The sequence below is a fragment of the Cotesia typhae genome, unplaced genomic scaffold, assembly GCF_013202065.1.
Source record: "Cotesia typhae breed Kobodo isofemale line unplaced genomic scaffold, CoteBio_Ctyphae contig_22, whole genome shotgun sequence".
In the NCBI taxonomy this organism is placed as follows: Eukaryota; Metazoa; Arthropoda; class Insecta; order Hymenoptera; family Braconidae; genus Cotesia; species Cotesia typhae.
The window spans coordinates 8450489-8470397 of NW_027423728.1; the positions used below are offsets into that span (position 1 = coordinate 8450489).

General features: G+C 27.4%; 2 protein-coding genes and 1 long non-coding RNA gene across 12 annotated transcripts; 2 read left to right on the forward strand and 1 right to left on the reverse strand.

Annotated features, from left to right (window-relative positions):
* The first annotated feature begins 31 nt into the window (after positions 1–31).
* On the forward strand, positions 32–16849 carry Shep (RNA binding motif single stranded interacting protein alan shepard). Of its 10 annotated transcripts, none has more exons than XR_012478620.1 (12): positions 34–1478; positions 6804–7136; positions 7240–7454; positions 7623–7681; positions 7904–8049; positions 10574–10731; positions 10811–10961; positions 11043–11237; positions 11323–11415; positions 11518–11660; positions 11879–11999; positions 16731–16849. XR_012478620.1 is itself a non-coding variant. In XM_074237426.1 (11 exons), exons 1-11 carry the CDS (start codon positions 1422–1424, stop codon positions 11907–11909), a joined length of 1575 nt encoding a protein of 524 aa, XP_074093527.1. In that variant the 5' UTR covers positions 32–1421; the 3' UTR covers positions 11910–14993. The 10 variants fall into 10 exon arrangements, 8 of the variants coding, with proteins under 8 accessions (XP_074093527.1, XP_074093526.1, XP_074093531.1 ...); XR_012478621.1 differs by having other exon boundaries at positions 36–1478; positions 11518–11678; XM_074237426.1 differs by lacking the exon at positions 16731–16849 and having other exon boundaries at positions 32–1478; positions 11043–11231; positions 11879–14993.
* On the forward strand, positions 4633–5567 carry LOC141524564 (uncharacterized). Its single transcript, XR_012478720.1, has 3 exons — positions 4633–4825; positions 4893–4973; positions 5554–5567. It is a non-coding gene; the product is annotated as an uncharacterized LOC141524564 (long non-coding RNA).
* On the reverse strand, positions 14948–19847 carry LOC141523873 (ribosome biogenesis protein WDR12 homolog). Its single transcript, XM_074237434.1, is given in 9 exon segments — positions 14948–18011; positions 18094–18226; positions 18326–18572; positions 18635–18762; positions 18765–18886; positions 18970–19110; positions 19212–19419; positions 19493–19578; positions 19669–19847. Coding segments are annotated over 9 exon segments (1263 nt in total). The 5' UTR covers positions 19734–19847; the 3' UTR covers positions 14948–17878.
* Positions 19848–19909: the final 62 nt, after the last annotated feature.

The following is a 19909-nucleotide window of genomic DNA, read 5'->3' on the forward strand; positions in this document are numbered from 1 at the left end:
AAGATGGGCGCATCTCGCCGGGCAGTAGCTTAGACTCTACCTACAAGACAACATCACACCACCCAATGTTTCCCAATTATTCGCAAATTTAAAGGGTGATATAGTTTTGTCGCACGTTATTAAATAAGCTAGCGTGTGTGCTGTGTGAGTGTGTGTGTGAGTGTTAATGTAAGACGTGATATTTTAAAAGTGATAGAATGATCATAATTGATTGTTAAAAAGCAAACGGATAAGTCTTGCAAGCCGGGCTCCAAACGCACGGCTACGTAGAGTCGCTCAGTGAATAAAATATTAAGGGAAAATTATTTTTTATTTTCTAAAATTTCATTATTATTATTATTATTATTATTATCATCATTGTTGTTCACCATTACTCGGCGGTTTGTCGATAAGTAAAGTGATTGAGGTTTTTTTTTATTATTAAGTTGATTAATATAAGATTTGTTGAGACTTTTGCTGTTTTTTTTTTTTTTTTTATACTTTTTAATTTAAAAATATAAATTTTCTATTCGAACTGTGGATTGGCGTACATACGCGCAAGGTGGAGGAACACGAAGTAGAAACGAGCAAGAGAATTTAGTTGAGAAGTTGGCGGAGGAGGAACACGGAACGACCAACGACACCGTGGTGAGCGCGGTGGAAATTTATTTAAGAGAAGAGCTGAGAATAAATTTAAATAATAATAATTAATATTATTATTATTATTATTGTGATTAATAATTTATGAAAATAAAGTGGAAACTCTTCTCTTATAATTAAACACACTGAAATAATTAATAGTAGAAAAAAAAAATAAATAAATAAAATAATAAATTGTAAATTATTTATTAAATAAAAAACTGACATATTATATTTTTGTAAATCAACAGAAGTCGTTGGAGAGATTACTTGCTAGTGATCCTCAGTGTATTACCGTGGTAAAAAAAGCTCAGATGAATTTTTAGTGTCTAGTGATAATTTTAGTGAGTGAAAAATATTAACGAGTGTGTTAGAGGAAGATAAACTATAAAGAACACTGAGAACAAGTACGAGAGAAGAATTCTGAGACACACCCTCAGTCTTAGCTTCCTCTCTTTTTTTTCCTTCCTTATCGCTTGATATCTACATTTTTCCTCTCAATTCGACTAGTAATAATTATTATTAAAAAAAGGTGAATAAATAAAAGTAAAAAATAACGTGTGATAAATTGAGAGGATAAAAAAAAAAAGAGCTTCCCGTATCAAGATTTTAATTCAAAGTGTTCTCACCGGGGAAATAGTGCGCGTGTGGCTTGCTTGTATGTAAAGTGCACCCGTGTTTTACATCCCCACTACTTTTTCTAAATAATCGTCGCAACGTCGTCGCGATCGTCACCGACGTACCGTCGGCAAGTTTGTGCACCCTCAAGTGAACCAGCTGCGTTATTAAAAACGACAACCAAAATGTCCGTGAGAATGGAAAATGTCGCGGCGCCGAGAAAACTTAATTATAAGATGATGGTGAGTGCTATTTATATAAATTTTTTTTTTTTTATTACAAACTTATTGATTTATAATTATTGTTGTTATTTTTTTATTTAAACTAGAGGATAAGGTTATGTATGAAAGTGACTCTAAATTTATTTTTCTTTCAGTTACAGTTGATACCTTTGTGATATATTTGTGACGTTAATTTTGCGGAATTTATTAGGGAATTTTTATGAGAATATTTTGATTGGGGCGTGCGATGGCCGATAGATCGTCACGAAACCGGCGTAGTTTGACAGCATGCCGCGGGGCGTTTACTGTTCCACCCAACCTCTTTACCCCGCCACTGTATTTCTCTTCTTTCTTGCTTCCCATTTGTTCACTATGGTTGTACTATCTTTCATTATATCCCCACCAGTCACCATATTTTACTTCCCCTTGTCTGGTTTGATACTCACGGTAACTCACACACATATGTCTCTATGTGCAACATTAAATACAGATGAAATCTGTGTTTCAAAAATGTCAAGTCTAAGCAAATTAATTCTAAAACAAATCTTCTCTTTTATCCATGATAATTTCTCACTCAGAAAATAAGTGCAAAAAAAAAATTATCTGCATCATCTGTTAATTTAGATATAATATTAAAGTTAGCCAACATTTTTAATTATTAAATTAGAGCTAAAAAAAATTTTTTTTTTTTTTTTTTTTTTTTTAATTTTAAATAATTAAAATCTACAAAAAAGTGTAACAAAAAATTTCTTCATAATAATAATATCTATGGACAATAAAAAAGTGATATAATATATAGAATATATAAAATTATAATTCAGCAAAAATTTTCATTTGAATTACTAGGGGTCCTGGAGTCTGGTGACACTTCCGGTCTCACAAAACGAGTTTAGATGTGTGAGGAAGTACTCCATTGACGGTTCTCTGTTTAATAATTTCTCTTTCTATTTATAAAACTGTTATTATTATTTTTGAATGGTATTATCGTATCACAGTGTTCTCATATGTTCCATCACAGATAATCGGGGGTTTAGTTTGCAGAGTTAAGTCTTGAGATATTTTCTCATTAAAGAGGGGAAAAGAGAAGTGGCAATGGATTGATCCAATAGCCATGGCGGCGTTCGACGTGCGTTGTCACGTGACCAAAGAATTCGCCGGGCGTGTGTGCGAATCGACGGGATGTCTGGATTAACCTGCTGACGTTTTCTAAGAGTAACTGCACATGTATCGATACTATTTCCAATTTAGTAAATGATTATCTGGAAGTAGATTTTTTTTATTTTAACTCTAACTTGTAAAAACTTGCAAGAGTATTTTTAAATTATTATTGTTGATAATTATCAGAGACTAATAAAAAATCTTGTTTTAGGTCATAACACATAACAGTTAGATGATAAACCAGGAGGTAAAATGAATTATTGGATTTAATTGATGTGAAGTAATAATGAAAAATAATCTGTATAAGGAGAATTGTTGGCGTCGAATGAGAATCCACTAGCACGCGTGATTTGTTTAGGAATGTTGACTCCATAACAATGAGGATAGAAGTTTAGCAAGAAGCTTCTCTTGGATTTTTTATTTCTCTCTGGAGCTTTCTCTCTCTATTTCTCGAAGGCCAAGGCAGTTTGCCGGCTAGGCCGGTCTTGCTCGTTCGATTGCTCGTATTTTAAGACATACATGTTAGATATTTATCCTCGTACCGGATATCTCTCTCCATGATTTTACTCAGTCTCTGGCGTAAGCATTACCCCTTTTTTATTAAGTTTTTGTTGGCTTTGTACGAGAGTTCCACGTTGACACTTAACTTGGAACCGTTTCCCCTTGAGATTTTCCAATGAGTAGAGGTAATACATTTTACGACATCACAGGGATGTTCAATGTTGGCCTTGATCGATACCCTTTGCGGGAAAATTGTCTCGGGAGCAACGGATAAGAGGATGAGAACAACGCGAACAGTGGGAGAGAGGATTGAGGAGAGGAAAAGTTGTACCTGCCCTGGTTGATGGGGTCGAAGGACTTTCGGGTGGGGCTGTTGAACTCGCCGGAAAAAGAGGGATGTTTTATATTATTTTATTTTTAAAATTTTCAATTAAAATTTAAGTTGCAGATATTTTTTAATTTTTAGGGGGGGAAAAAAAAAAAAAAAAAAAAAATTAGAAATGCAATTTTTTTAGAACAAATTTCTTTATTAAATAAAATTTAAAAATTAATAAAAATAAATTTTAATTAATTATCTATTGATTAAAATCACTAATTAAGTTGGTATTTAATTTTTATTTTTATATTAAATTAATTTTTGGAGAAAAAATAATTATTTTAAACTTTGAGGTAATTTTTCAGGATTAATTTTCTAATTTAAAATCTTTTAAATTAATAGATAAAAATAAAAAATTAAAATATATTTTTAGATACTAAATTAGAACGTTTTATTTTTTTGAGAGCAGGGTAAAAAATGCCGCTTTAGTATATATATGCAGAGGGGTTAGGATAGCCGGCGTAGGCGGTGCAAGAATATCGATTATTTGTGGTTGCGGCATGCTGCCGTTGCTGCACCCTTAATGCCGGCTATTTCAAATATTATCTTATTAAAATTGTACTTTAACAGTCAAATTAATATTAATTTATTTTTTTAAGATTTTTAAATGTCTATTTAAAGAGAATTAAAATTTTTATTTGACTTGTCTATAAATGTTTTTAAGTATTATCTATAATGCATATTTAAAGAGGCTTTTATATAAATAAAAATAGCGAAAAAAAAATTAAGATAAATGGGATAGGACCCAGAGATTAACGAAATAGATACCAGGTCGTAGAAAGTCAACATCTTTTGTGTGCCTTTTTGAATAACTAGTCATGCATTGGTGTGTAGTGAGGAAAAACCAAGTTAAAACTTTCTTTTGGTCTGTTAAATAGCAACTGATTTAAATTTATTTAATATTTAAATTTTTAATCTACTTATTTTAATTATTTTATTGACTAATCATTAGTTGAGTAAATAAAATATTAAATTTTCAATTATAATAAAAAATAAATTATCAAATAATTATTTTAAAATAAAAAATTGATTAAGTGATTAAATAAATGTAAGCATACTTTAATACGTAAGTTTGTATGCATATAATTTATTCTGTACTTCCTGAGTTACATTAACCTGTTAGTTTGCTGTTGAAAAAAACAATTAAAAAGCAAGTAGTGTTTAGATTAAAAATTATTAAGTGCAGACATTAAAGATATTTTTTAATTATTTAATTTGCGGAAGAAAAAATTTTTTAAATTATATTTAAAGTAAATTAAAATTTATTTAGCTCCAAAACCGGACGTGATTGTGTATTCTTTTTAAGTGTCACCGTTAATGCCAATATAATTGAGTATGTATTTATACTTTTGTAAAAGAGAATAATAATTAACATGTATGAAATTAAGTGACTTTCGTAGGATGAGTTAGCTCTGATGTCGAGGGAATTTGAGCTATTTTGTAGCCCGGGAGTGGACAGCTAATAATACTGCTATGCCTAGGTATAAAAAAAGGTGTCGGGTCAGTCTATTGGCACTTTGCCTAAATTTTCATCTTCCTTTCCTTGAGTAATATTATCTTAATTAATTGATTTATTAAATCAATCACTTTCTGCCTTGTGACATTGGAGTTAGCAATTACTTGATCATTTTTTTAATTTATATAGTATATACATTTTTTTTTTTTTAATTTTTTTGCCACAAAAATATCTGCTAAATTAATTTTCATTTATAAAATTGTTTTAATCTCTCTCTCTTTTTTTTTTTTTTTTTTACTGAAAAAATTATTACAAAAAAAATTTATTTGTAAAAAACTTTAAGTGAAATTAAAAAAAAAATTTTAATTTATTTAAATTACTTAAAATTGATGTAAAGCCAAAATGTAAACAGTTAACATTAGAATTAATTAATCTAGAAGAGTTATCAATGATTTAACGGCAGAAGATTGAAGTGAATCTTTAACGTGACCAAGAGCATGGTTCTTGTTATTTAGTAGGGTCTGGGCTCTTGAATCCCCTATTTTATGATAACCCACGTGATACCCACACCGTACAGAGTTTAAATCTATCTCTACTCTGTTTAGTTGGAATGAAAGAAAAAAAAAATGATACGCGTGCATTTGTTCAAGGCAAAGCCGCATGGAATTTGTGGTATGTAACTATGAGACGAGAGAAGCACCTTAGTGCTTCTCTCGTCTCACTTATCTTAATAAGTGTATAGACTGGTTTTTAAAGACTTACACATTTCCTTCGTTACCCTATCATCATAATCGCTGTCGTCGTTGTCCTTTTCCTCGAGTAGAGTCTACTTAATAATTTATCTTATTATAATATTTAAATACTTTTATCCATTTTATTTTATCAATTACCTGATCAATGACCTCACTAATGTTATCTCAAGGTGAAAATTACAGACTTACTGACCTCACTTTGTTAGCATTCAATTTATTTTAGTCTTATCTCTTTGTAATTTTATTCGAGTTATTTATTAAACCATTAATAAAATTTTTCGTCATTCATTATTTAACCAGAAAAATTATGTCAACTGACTTGTATTATTTATTATTTAAAAACAACTTTTTTTTTATTATGCTTGATGAATCATATTGGAGATACATATTTAAAAATTTATAAATAGCAAAAATCCAAAACTAAAATTTTTTTTGTATTAAAATTCATCAATTAAAATATTTTTTAAATTTTTAAATGAAAAAAAAAAAAAAAAAAAAAAAAATTAATTAATTAAAAAATTTGAGTTTTGCGCTGATGGGGCTCTGCTGTAGTGTTTATTTTAGCACAAAATGTTCTCTAGATGTCACTGTTGTATCACTGTTATTGTCAGTTCTTTAGATAAAAATTAGTAAATACTCCACAGCATAAAAAAAAAATTAGATATAATGAATAATTAAGCTTTCTATCATTGTAATTGACTTTAATAGTATTTTAAAAAATATATAAATTTAATTTATAATGATTTTCAATAGTTACATTTATAAAGTTATTTATGACATTAAATTTAGCTGTCACTTGACCAATTTTTGAATTTTTTAAACAATTAAATTGATTCTAAAAAATTGAATTTTTAATTTTTACATGTAAATTTTTTTTTCTTTATTTTTTTGCCATAATTTATTTGTTAAAACAATTTTTAAGTATCTGTTAAATTAATTTAGCATATTAAAAAATTAAAAAAAATTTTTTTTGTACAAATTTATAAAATAACTTTAATTAATCTTATATTTTATATTATTAAGTAAAAATTGACAACAATAATTATTTATCACTTTATTTAATAAATTATCACAATTAAAAGACTTGAATGATTAAAATAAAGATGTTTCAGGGTACAAACGGACCTCGGCCAACATACGCAGGCGCGAACAACGGTAGCGCAGGCAATGCTGGAGCCGGTGTGGGCGTAGGACCAACTGCTGGAGGACACGGACTAAAAAGTGGTGCGGGAGGTGCTCCCCGCGGAGGTAATCCTGTGCAATACCGGGCAAGTGCCGGTGCTTGGGGTGCTACACCGTCCCACGCGGCCGCTGCTGCCGCGTATCCACCGTACACGAGGTACCCAACTGCGGCCGCGCAGATGCCGATTGGAGCCCAACAACTACCGCCAACCGCGAATCCCTACGCTGCGACTGCTTACGCGCAACATGCTTCAGTAAGTCATTTATAGATCTATCATTTCAATTCATCCGATCGTTAAATAAATAAATATTGCTCATTGATTAATTAATTTATGTTTTATTTTTTATTTTTTATAGTATGGAGGACAAAGAGTACCAACAGCATCTTCCCCAGCTAATACGAGTAGTAGCTCCAGCAGTGCAACTGGTAGTCAAAGTGGGACAATCAGTACAAACTTGAGTAATAACGCAATGCAAGGCCAACAACCGGAGCAGCTGTCTAAAACAAATTTGTACATCCGTGGCCTCAACCAAAACACAACTGACAAAGATCTTGTTAATATGTGTTCTCAGTGAGTAATAATTCGTGTGAAAAAAAAAAAAAAAATTAAAAAATCACACTTTATTTTAATAAATTACCGCAGAAAAAAATTCATAAATATTTTATCTGTGCTAATTTTATTTTTTATATTTTTTTATTCTTATTCTAATATATTTGTAATGCTTTTTTTGTTTTGCAGATACGGAACTATAACTTCTACAAAAGCGATCTTGGATAAAAACACAAATAAATGTAAAGGTACTTAGTTGATTTATACAATTTTTAGTTAACATTTTATGTACTTTTATTAAAGTGTTGATATTTTAAAACTAGCTTTAAATTAAGTCGATAAAATTTAAAAAAAAAAATTTTACTAAATTTTCCAAGTTCCTAAAAATGAAAATATCAACATCACAGTACAGTGTAATTTAATAAATACAATAAATAATTAATAAACAAATTTTTTTATTTATGTTACAGGTTATGGCTTTGTAGACTTTGAATCACCGGTGGCGGCTGAGGGTGCTGTGAAAGCACTGGTCGCCAAGGGCATCCAAGCACAGATGGCGAAAGTGGGTATCTGGTTGCGTCGTAGACTGGCCAGTGTACGTTGGTTGTGCATGCAAGTACAGTAATACCAGAGTAACAGTAAACCTTTCTATCTCTCTTTATTTCTCATTTCTTTTTCCAGTCCTCCAACCTCACATCATATATTTATTTATTTATTTATTTTTATTAATTTTTTTTTTCACTATTAAATTTATTAAAACCAGCTCCCGGATACCAACATCAACTTCAGGGTCATGGTGATTGTATCCATCTCTCTTTCTATTTTTTTTTCTCCAAGAGAAAATCTATACCTTCTTAATATCAAGTAATTCCATAAATCCTTTCTTTGTGTGACCTATTAATTAATATACTTGAAATACTATTCCTATCATTAACTTATCCAACTGTGAAACTGTCTCTTCTACCTATGTTGATGCTTGCTGCTATACTTCGGCCAAAAACACAAATGCTGATTTTAACTGCTGTACCTTAAGTCTCAGTGACATTTTTTCTATCGCGTCTCATCACATTGACATTCTACTTTCATTCACTTTTAAATAATACATCATTTTAATTTTTTATTTAATTTTTTTTTAACAAAAAATTAAAATTTCACATTTTTCACCTGCCATACTTTTTCATTAAAATTTTTAAAAAATAAATTCATAAACAATTACGATGTATGGCAGCATCTTTCAGACATTTAGCTTAATCTATAAGTATTTTTTTTCTGCATTTTGAAATTTGAAATTCTAAATAAATAAATAAAAAATAAATAATTATAGAAATGAAAATTTTGAAATAATGAGACGTGAAATTGAAAACGCTATTATTAATCTTTGTCTTTTTTCCTGTTACTTTAGTAATCATCTATAAAGTAATTACTTAATCAATCTTTTTTTTTTAAACAAAGTACAATACTACAAATAATAACGTAAAATGAAAAAATAACTAACTACTCACGGAATGGTTCTTCTAACCTGGCCCGCGGTGAACTAAAGCACACATGTATACATGTATACATAATATACGACAGGCTATGATAATGTATCCAATCGCATGTGATATGATTTAAAAATTTTGAATGGACCAGTATATATTAATTAACTTATATTTATATGAATATAATGATTTTACATTAGTTTTATTAAGGAAAAAAATTTTTTTTTATATTCAGTGTACATGCAATTTTCGCCTAATGTACAATGTTTTGGTTGCTAACGATTTATTTTATTGTTTCAACTTAATTAATTTAATAAAAAAAATAAAAAAATTATTTTATGGAATTTTTAACAGTAAATTTCTCAGAAGTAAAATGAATCGTTAGTTATCCATGTACGCGATAACATAATCACTTATATAAGAAACATTACTCTTTTATTATCTTTTTAATCATAAACTGAAAAATAAATATATACATTATTTAAAAAAAAAAAAAAAAAAAAAAAAAAAAAAACGCCATCAGCTTGGCTTATACCATAATGTTTTCATTATTTATTCTGTTTTTGTGTTAATGCATTCGCAAGATTGAAGTAAATTGTCGTAAAGTATAAGTATATTCAAGTAATAGTAGATTTGTTTGATTAATTTATCTCTCGTATCAATTTAATTAATTTCATCATTTTTATTATGATTTAGTATTTTATTTTTATTAATATTTTTTATTTTTTATTTTTTTATTATTATAACTATCATAGTTCATATGACAGTGGAAAAATTTAAAAAGAAAAATGTTGATGAGTCTTGATATTTTACTTTATTTTTAATAATTATTATTTACATAAATATAATTTTTTAATTCGTTATTTATTGATGGTGAAATTTCGAGATTCATCACAGCGCCAAGAATGTTAAAATGTATATTGATGCCATGAAGCATGCAAAAACTATCGATTGAAATATTTTTTAGAGTCCCATTGGAAATTTTGAAAGAATTATTAAATATAGTTAAAAGATAAAATTATATTAAAACTTGAATAATTATTTGAGTGCGTTCAAAAATTAGAAACATCATATATCTAGACTATAATTGATTGTGATGAATTAAATTATATACCATAGTTTAACTTGATTGTTTAAAATTGTAGATTTTTAGTAGTAGATTTTTTTTTTTTCAATTGGTATTTTTTTTATTTGATTTAATTACTCATTAATTTATTTTTAACAAAAAAATGAAGTTGAAAAATTGTACAAAGATATATCTATAACTAGTATGTATTCATTGTTCTTAAGATTAGAAAAAAAAGAGACTAAATTTTAAGCTAAGGGTTTTAATTATTTTATTCTTTACTTATTTATTTTTTTTTTTTTATTTATTTATGAAGGTATAAAAAAACGCGTTGCTTCCATTCGTCTTTTTTGCATTGAACTTTGCTCTACTATCAATGAAGATTAAATTTTGTCATTGTATTAGTTTATTACAGACAGCAATTGAAGTAACGTGTGCTATATTCTTTATTATTATTATTATTATTATTATTATTATTTTTTTTTTTTTTTTCAATGTTGTAGAAAAATTAAATTTTAATGATATTTAAGGACGAAATTTCTTCTAAATACCAATTGTTTTGCATAGATGTTTTTTTTTTTTTTATTCCTCAGCAACAGGAGCAGGACCCTACTAATCTTTATATTGCAAATTTACCACTAAACTTCAAGGAGAATGACGTTGAAGGATTGCTTGCACAACACGGGCAAGTCATATCTACACGGATATTACGCGATACCCTTGGACAGAGTAAAGGAGTTGGTTTCGCTCGGTAATAATTTTTTATCTATTTTTAAATCAACTAAATTAACCAAGTATTGATTGAAAAATTTTTTCCTTTTATCTAACAGGATGGAATCAAAAGAAAAATGCGAGCAAATAATCCAAATGTTCAACGGTAAAGCTTTACAAGGAGCTAAGGATCCTCTTTTGGTAAAATTCGCTGATGGTGGTAATAAAAAGAAACCATACAAAAGTTCAATATGGCGAGAAACAGGAGATGTAAATAAATATTTTTAAATACTTAATTAAATTTATTTTTATAATTATTTAATTTTTTTTTTTTTTTTTTTTAAATTGTAGAATATAACACTAAATTACGACACGAGTGGAGTAGGTCAGAACGGAGTACCAACGGCACACATGCTTCCAGCAGCTACTCTCGCTCAATACAGTCGTCACTATGGACAGGCAGTGCCTGGTTATACTGTTCCAGGAACACCTTGGGTTACTCCTTACGTTTTACAAACCGGACCTCCACATATGCAACAGGTTGACGTGAGTCCGGAGCTACGCCAGGCTCTAAGTCAATTAAATATGGTAATAATTGTTCAATATTGAATTAAATTTTATTTTATTTCAGATGATGCCTTCAGCGGATCCTAGCAATCCACAATACAGCATGATTCCTCAATTAACCACTCAAATGTCAACACTACATCTTGGAACTGGCTCTGTAAGTATTTTAACTAATTAAAAGTCATTATTAATTAGTACATAAAAATTTTTTTTCATCTTATTTAATAATTATAATTTTAAATTGTTTGAATTTTTACAGTACATCGCAGCAAGCCCGCACCCGTATCCTTATTCTTATCCTCCCAGCATTATTCACACCATGCCTTTGGGTGAATCCGAGCAAACGAGCAACGCGGCGTCACCAGATGAATCTTATCAGCAGTACCAAGCTCAGCAGCCCAAGTAGGCAACAGTATATAGGTTAGATCGGATATAGTTTATTAGAAATGGGGGGAAAAAAAAATAATAAATACAAAGAAAAAAAAAAAAGATAATGTTTTTCAACGGTCAATAAATTTTATTAATTTATACATTGGTTGATATTCGGATAAAATTATTAGAGTTTTAATTATTTTTTATTTTTATTTTTATTTAATTTTTTTTAATGTTATTTGTTTTAGGTACGAATATTTCGAAGGTTACATAAGTTAGGGCAACGTAAGAAGAGTATAGAGAAATTAAGAAAATAAATAATAAAAATAAAAATGGAGAGGAAGATTATGTAAAGAGAGGAACAATGAGGTGATGTAAAGCATTAAATTTGTAAGCATACAAATTTAATAATTAAAAAAAAAATTTATTATTGAAATTACGAATTGAAATAATCATACTTAAGTTTAAAAAATTAATTAATAAATAAATTGAATTAATTTGAATAATATTAATATATTGAAGGTAAAATAAAATTTTTTTTCATCATTAAATATTAAAAATTCTTCCTCATGATTTTAAAAACTGACAATTGATGAAATGGTGGAGCAGGGTGGACAGAGTAGATAAACAAAACTTAAATATTAAAAATAATAAACTTGCCAGCCATCTTTTATACAATTTAACCAAAATAAAACATGAGATATACATATGAGGGTGAAAGTAGTTGATATTTTGCAACAAGTAGATAAATGATAATAAAAAAAAAAATAATAATAATAATAAATAAATAAATCTTTGACGATAAAAATTATTACGATACGATTGTGTCATAATTTGTAATTACTGTTCGTACTGAAACAAAAAATAACTAAATAAATGAATAAATTTTCACTTGAGTGTTTTAATTAATTAATGAAGAAAATAAATAAAATAACACTCAGAGTTTTTTTATCTCTAACGGGCCAACTGTATTTTTGTTTCTTTATATATGTAAAATCATTGATAAATATCGGCCATATGGTGATGATAGGCTTCCAGGTTAAATTTGTATATTTAAAACTTGACTATGAAGTCAAAAAGATCATGTGAGACGTGCCGAAGCTAAAATGCTTGAAAGTGTGAATAAATATTTTATTGATAAAAAAAAAATTTTTAAATAATAAACACGAGCTAGATGAGAATGTAAGTGAGAATATGCGATAGCGAGAAAGTAAGAGTAAAAGAATAAAAGCGAGACTGAAATTGATAAAGCGTGAAAGAAAATAATTGAAAAAAAAAAAATAAAAAATAAATTTTTTTAACGAAATAAAATAAATTCTGTAAAACTTATTAAAAAAATGATAAAAATACAAAAAAAAAAAAAAAACTGACGCTGCTCAGAAGTTATTACAAAGATTAACTCTTCCCAAGACATTTATGTAGCGTAGGGGCAACGACCAACTCATTTCTTGACGTTTTATTGTCTGTTGAATTGTCATTGCCTCGAGTCGTTGTAATTTTATGATGATTAATAATAGCCCATTGGGGGGAGAAAGAAAGGGGTAGTTAGATACTTCCGAACGTAAGTGGATAATAATAATATACTCGACATGTTTTTTACACTCTATCAAATCATTGTAAAAAAAATTCACACGATGCACCCGATGATACTGATTATTTTTTTCTGTTATCTAAATGTTCAGACATTCCGATTGTGTTTTGCTACTTTTCAGTTTTCTTAATTTTTTGTATATTTATTTTATCAGCGTGAACGACATTTTATTTTTTATTGGAACAAAAATATATGAAAATTCAGTAAAAAAGAATAAGTGAGAGGAAGACAAATTAATTATTGTATAAATTGATTGAAAATTAAAAGAGTGAATTCAAAATGAGTGCTTAGTTGTAAACCTGGATTTAAAAAAATTTTTATAAAATAATAAGTGAAAAGAAAAACTTTTTTTTTTTAATATACAGTTATAACAGAATTTTTGTTTAGAATCGTGCCTTTCCAGAACAAAATCCGCTTAGAAAAATGAGACAAGGGGGGTTTTATTATTAAAAAAAGATAAAAGCTGGGAGTAAATAAATAAAAATTTTAAAATGAACAAAAAATTAAGAAGACCATATTTAAATAATATATTTTTAGCGTCGTTGAAATCGTAAAAAAAAAAAAAAAAAAAAAAAAAAAAAAAAACCAAGAATATGAAATAAAAGACTCGGGCAAGTTTTTAAAATTTTCTCTAGTTGCTACGAGGATTATTATTTTCTATTATGACTTTTTTATTGTCTATTATTTATATATAAAGATAAAAAATGAAACAAAAAAATCTTGATGTTAAAGTGAGAAATAAAAACGTAGATTTTGTACGTATAGATTTTTGTCACAAGATCGTTGGAAAGGATTTTAAAAAATAGTGTAGAGTAATTAGAGGCAGTATAATGAAAGAATGGAAGTGTGAATTGATAAAAAATGAAGAATAAAAAAAAATCGTCTGGAAAAAAATCAAATAGATGAAAAATAATTTTTTTTTGTATGCATGCGATACTTAGTTAGTTATTTAATTAAAAAATTTAAATAATTACCTGAGTTTGCATAATTAAAAAAAAAAAAAATAATAATTTTCATACACTTTTAAAAGTTAAACCTGTTCTTCTTCCTCTAACTTTTTCTTTATTCTTTACCTAAACTCCTTCATTGTGTTCCTCAATTTTTATTTAATAAATAAACGGTTAAAAAAAAATCCTAAAATGTACCATAAGGTTTTCAAAATAATAGCCGACGATTCTTAATATAGCGACTAGGAAACACTGATGCAAAAATTATAAAATAAAAAATATGTAAAGCTTTCTACCAAATATAAGACGAGTTCTTGATGCTAGGTGTGATCATTTGTACACGCGGCACACACTTCACTAGCACATGAAAGAAGAAATAATAGTTAGGTAGATTCTTAAAGTATGACAAACGATAATTAAAGAAAAAAAAATAAAATAAAATAAAATAATAATAATAATAATAATGAAAGAAACTTTTAGCAATTATATCGAAATACAAACGACTGATGAATAATTAATTATTTTATTATTGCTAGTATTATTGTAAAATAATAAATTATTCATTATCGATTGATAAGCGTCATCTAAATGTATGAAAGATTTTTACACTGTTGAATCTTGAAGTAAATAATATATTTAGTTTATTTTGGTACATCACAATTTGATGATTGTAAGAGCGCGTGTTGATTGTTTAATTGACTGATGATTGATAACTAGTTTTACGAGAGTATGTATATGCAAGTATGTTAGTTAGCTCGACTGAAATTTATGTGCGGAGATAATATAAAAAATGAAATAAAAAAAAAAAAAAAAAAAAAAAAAAAATCATGAAAATTAAAAAAAAAAGAAGATATTTTTTAAGATACTAATTATTGTACTCGATTCGAGTTTGTGCTAAAAGAAAAAAAATGAAGCCAAGGAGGAGTCAATGATTTAATGATCAAGTAATAGAAGGGATAATTTTTTTGAAGAAATATTAAATAATAATAATTTATATTATTATTATTGAATGATAATAAATGAACTCTATACCTTGTAAATCAGATTGTGAAAAATAGAGAACTTCACCAGGTAGCTCTAGAAAAAACTAACAAATGATAATGATAATAAGAGAGAAAGATAACTTTGTAATGAGTGAATTTTTTCAAAAATTTTACTAAGAAGAAACATTTAATTGATTTAAGTAAAAATCTAGACTCTTTAAAAAAAAAAAAAAAAAAAAAAAAAAAAAAAAAAAAACTGTTAAACTGAGACGACCAAACATGTTGAAGACTTCGGCTGGTTAAAAAAAAAAAAAAAAATAATGAAAAAATAAATTACTGAGGAAGAAATAAAGTGATAATGATGACGATAAAGATGGAGAGTGAAAAAAGGATTTTATTGTATAGGAGTGAAGAAAAATTGTCACGTAAAAAAATATTGAACGTCGTTAGATGTTAAACGGATATAGATTAGTTAATAAAGTTAAAAAATAAGTTAAAGATAAATGAAAAAAAAAAATTTAAAAAAAAAAACCGATTTTAGGTTTTTATAGAAATAAAATAAAAAAATGCCTAGTTAATAAGATAATTTTTAAGTAGATAGTAATTAGATGTTAGTTAGGATATAAATGCCTCCTCCTCTTTATTCCTCTCTGCTAATTATTTTCAAGACGTCTCTCCTTCACGATATTTTGCTGCAAACTTTGTAGAGGCGACTTGAAAGATATCTTAAGATTTAAGAAAAAAAATTTAATTATTAATTAATTTAAATATGATGACAAATATCGAAGCAGGTGGTTGGAAAAACAAAACCCGTTTAGTCTACGCACTTTGAACCCGTTTAAGACTGACTGGCTAAATATGTAATGATGAATATGTATATTATATATATTTATTATTCTACAACATTAATTCAAACTGTAATATAATGCTTGAGAGTTAATGAATTGTTAAAAAAAAAAAATCTACAATTTAGCAAAAAAAATATTTTTGCTTGCTGCTTAACTGCGGGTCGGGTGCGAGGACTGCTCGGATACTGCATGTATGATTGTCTGTTAGAATAATAAATAAAATTAATGTAAGTTTTACGAACAAGAAAATGAAAAAAAAAAAAATGAAAAAAAATTAAAAAAAAAAAAAATAAAAGTAGATAAGAGTGTCTTGATGCTGAGCTCGTGCTTTTTTATTAGCTAAATAAAGAATGATTATTGTAATTTGAGTGAATGAATGAAATATTAATTAAAAAACACAGATACACAAAAACACCATTGTATACATTGATACTGAACAAACTACATTCGCGGTAGATAATAGATTTAATTAAAAAAACCCATTTTGTAGCTGTTAGAGTCCATTGTGACGTAGTCCTTAGGCTAAGAAATTAGTTGAAAATAAAGAGTAAAAAAATATTGATTAAGGAATTAAGTTAAAAGTAGATTAAGTAATGTGTGTATGATTACTTGTGTTGAAGAAGAGGAAAAAGAGAAGGAGGTGAATTTAAATTACGGCTTAAGATTTATTATTATAAATTTATGTTTAATTATTAATTTTTTTTTTTTTTTTTTATTTTATCTGTTAGTAGGGAAGCGAGGATAACTCGTTAAGAGACTCTTTGTACAGTCCTTTTGCGTAATTATTGTTTACATGGTTTGTCAACTAAGTGTGTACGTATGCAAGATTAATAAAGAAGAACTTATTGAATTTTTATTTCAATTTAAGTGTGATTAAATGGAGAGCAAGTGTGAATGTTATCAAGGAAGTATAGAATTGTAGTAATGCAAAAAAAAAAAAAAAAAAAAAAAAAAAAAAGAAAAAAAAAAGGAGCTGTTTATTTGATGAATTTTATACAATAATTACGTTCCCTTTTTCTTTTCATTATTTAATCTTAAGTAAAAAAAAATTTAAAAAATTTTTAAAGATAAATTATTTTTTCCTTGATGCTTTCTTACATTTTTTTCTAAGTTTTTTTTTACTGTCATTTATGATGAAAAAATTTTTTTTAAAGATCCGAAATGAATTTTTATTTGTACTACTGTGAAAAAAAAAAAGTTATTGAAAATATAAATGTTTTAATGAAGTAAAATAAGACAAATGTGTCATAGATTATAATTAGAAAATCTTTAGAGGTTGATAGGTGCTGTAATTGATGAAGAAAAAAAAAAATGGAAAAAAAATGTAATTTATTAAAATTTTAAGGTAAATAATGTTTTATGCAATTATTAGAAAGATAAATTTCTTTATAAAACTTGGATAAGAAAATAAGGGTATGAGCCACTGAAAGTGCCCTTATTTTATTTTGGGTCGTTTAAGAAAATAAAAACTAGTCTTTGTGTATTTTTTTGACATTAATTAGAGTGTGAGAGAGTAAATAAGTGAAAGAGTGATATCACGAGTTGGATTTTTTTTAAATAAATAGTTTTCATCATTTTTTTAAAAGTAAGTGTAATTAAATAATACAAAGAGAAAAAATTATTTTTTTTTATATCTAGAAAATTTTATCCTTCAGTATAAATAAATTTATAAATAATATATGTTTTTCGGGATCTTCAATGATAGTGAAAAAAAAAAAAAAAAAAAAAAAAATATATATATATATATATTCTTATAAAATATTTTTTTTTTTTAATTATTATAGTTCTTTATTTTAAATAAACATCAGTTATTTGAATTATGAAATTAGCAAAATATAAATTCAAGTTCATTTTATTTTTCAATTACCATTAGCATTAATTAAGCGTAACTCGACTTGAATACTCTGACGGTATTATCAGCTCCACCGGAGACTATGAACTTCGGATTCGACCAATTACAAGCGAGGACTTTATCTTCATGGCCTGAAAGTTCGTACAATGGTGCTTTGGGACTGAAAATAAATTTATTTTATATTTTTATAAAATTTACAAAATTAACCGTACATTTTTAATTATTAAAAATTTTTATTTTACCTCCGGGTATCCCAAAGCTTTAAGCTGTTATCACAAGCTCCGGAAATAAATAAGTTTTCGTTGGTTGTTGACCAGCGAACTCCTTGGACCCACTGTGTATGACCAGTGAACGTTGTCTTCACAATGGAACCCTCTAAAAGTTTTCATAAAAATATTATTTATTTATTTATTAAATTTTGACCTTGGCTTTGGCATAATTATAAATAAACTAAACTAATTAAAAATATCTCACCTGAAGTACGTGGGTCATACAATCTGATATGTCTATCAGCGGAAGCAGTAATGACAACCCGTGACAAAGGAGAATAATCAAGATCAAAGAAGCTTTTATTTCCAGGAATTTCATGTTTTATTCCACCTAATTCAGAATCCCAAATTTTCAGAGTATGATCCCAAGAGCAGGTAATTAATTCTGATTTATCTGACCATACGACTCCACTCACTGCTTCTTTATGGCCTTTCATTGTTCTTTTAGGTGTCTGTAAATAAAATAAAAAAATAAATTTTTGTAATTAATAAAATAATTAATTTAAAATCATACCCTAGTTTTTCCTCGATCTGTTTTCATTCTTTTGCTTCTCGATTCACCATCTTCGTTGTCGTTTTCGTCTTCGTCAAAAGTCGACCATATTTTTAACATTGTGTCCCAGGATCCAGTTGCCATAACTCCCCTTCCTTGTTAACTCCTACGGACTCTATAGATTGCTCATGACCACGACACACGTGGATGCAGTCTACTGAATTTCTAGCGATATTCCACTTCCATATTATTGCAGTTTGATCTTGTGAGGCACTGAAAAAATATGACAACACATTAAATAGGTAAATTATTTTATAAAAAAATAAAATATACTTATTTATAATTTAGTTTCTTACCTAACAAACGCTCCTGACTCAAGATCCATTGATATCCAGGAAACGGATTTAACTGGGGCACTGTGGCCAGGAATTGTAAGTTTATGCTGCCCTTTGGAAGTCCAAATTTGCACTGTATTGTCGTAACAACCAGTTAAAATCCTGTATGATTAAAAAATTTATAACCATGTTATATAATTAAAAATTTAGGTAAAAAGATTAAAATTAATTTAGCAGATTTATGATCATTAGAATTTTTTTACCATTTTTCTGATACAGCTACAGCAGATACCCAGTCATCATGTACCAAGCAATCTTGTGGCTCAGGTGGAGGATGCTTTTCTAAATATTCAACGTCAATTACATCTTCTGTAGATGCTCCACGTTCGTTGATGTGCTCTAACAATGAAGTTCTCAGCAATTCAGAGCAAACCAGAAAATCAAATTCTACTTGCTTGTCATTTTTGCTATCTAAATAAATTAAAAAAAATATATAAAAAAAAAAATTTTTATTATGAAAAATAAATATTTTATTTTACTATACCTTTCAATATTTGATTTACTAAAATATTTAACTCATCAGGAATAATATTTACAGACACAGAAAAAGGATTATCTGGAACGGCAAATCTGAAACACAATTATTATTATAAAAATTATTTTTTAAACAATACATCTCAAGTCATGATAACCTATCAGGTTCTAAACAATATAACATACTGTGTCTGTTTGGTCACAAATTTAATTTGAATTTGTGGCGCATCAGCTGTATTAATTCCAGCCATCGTTTGACAACTTATTTATTTATGTCACTGTTAATTAACAAACGAAAAAATTAATTGAAATATTTTAAAAGCCAATAAACACATGTGGTTATATTGATTGGAGTTCAAATTGCTATCTGAATTACTCGGATACCAATTTTAATATATTTTTTGCCGCTTGGCGTCGCTACTAGTCT

Bases quoted from the DNA above. Each gene is read 5' to 3' on its own strand.
- Shep (XM_074237425.1), top strand. From the start codon at position 1,422: ATGTCCGTGAGAATGGAAAATGTCGCGGCGCCGAGAAAACTTAATTAT. The intron at 1,479-6,803 runs GTGAGTGCTATT...ATTAAAATAAAG, and splicing joins AACTTAATTATAAGATGATG to ATGTTTCAGGGTACAAACGG. The intron at 10,962-11,042 runs GTAAATAAATAT...TTTAAATTGTAG, and splicing joins TATGGCGAGAAACAGGAGAT to AATATAACACTAAATTACGA.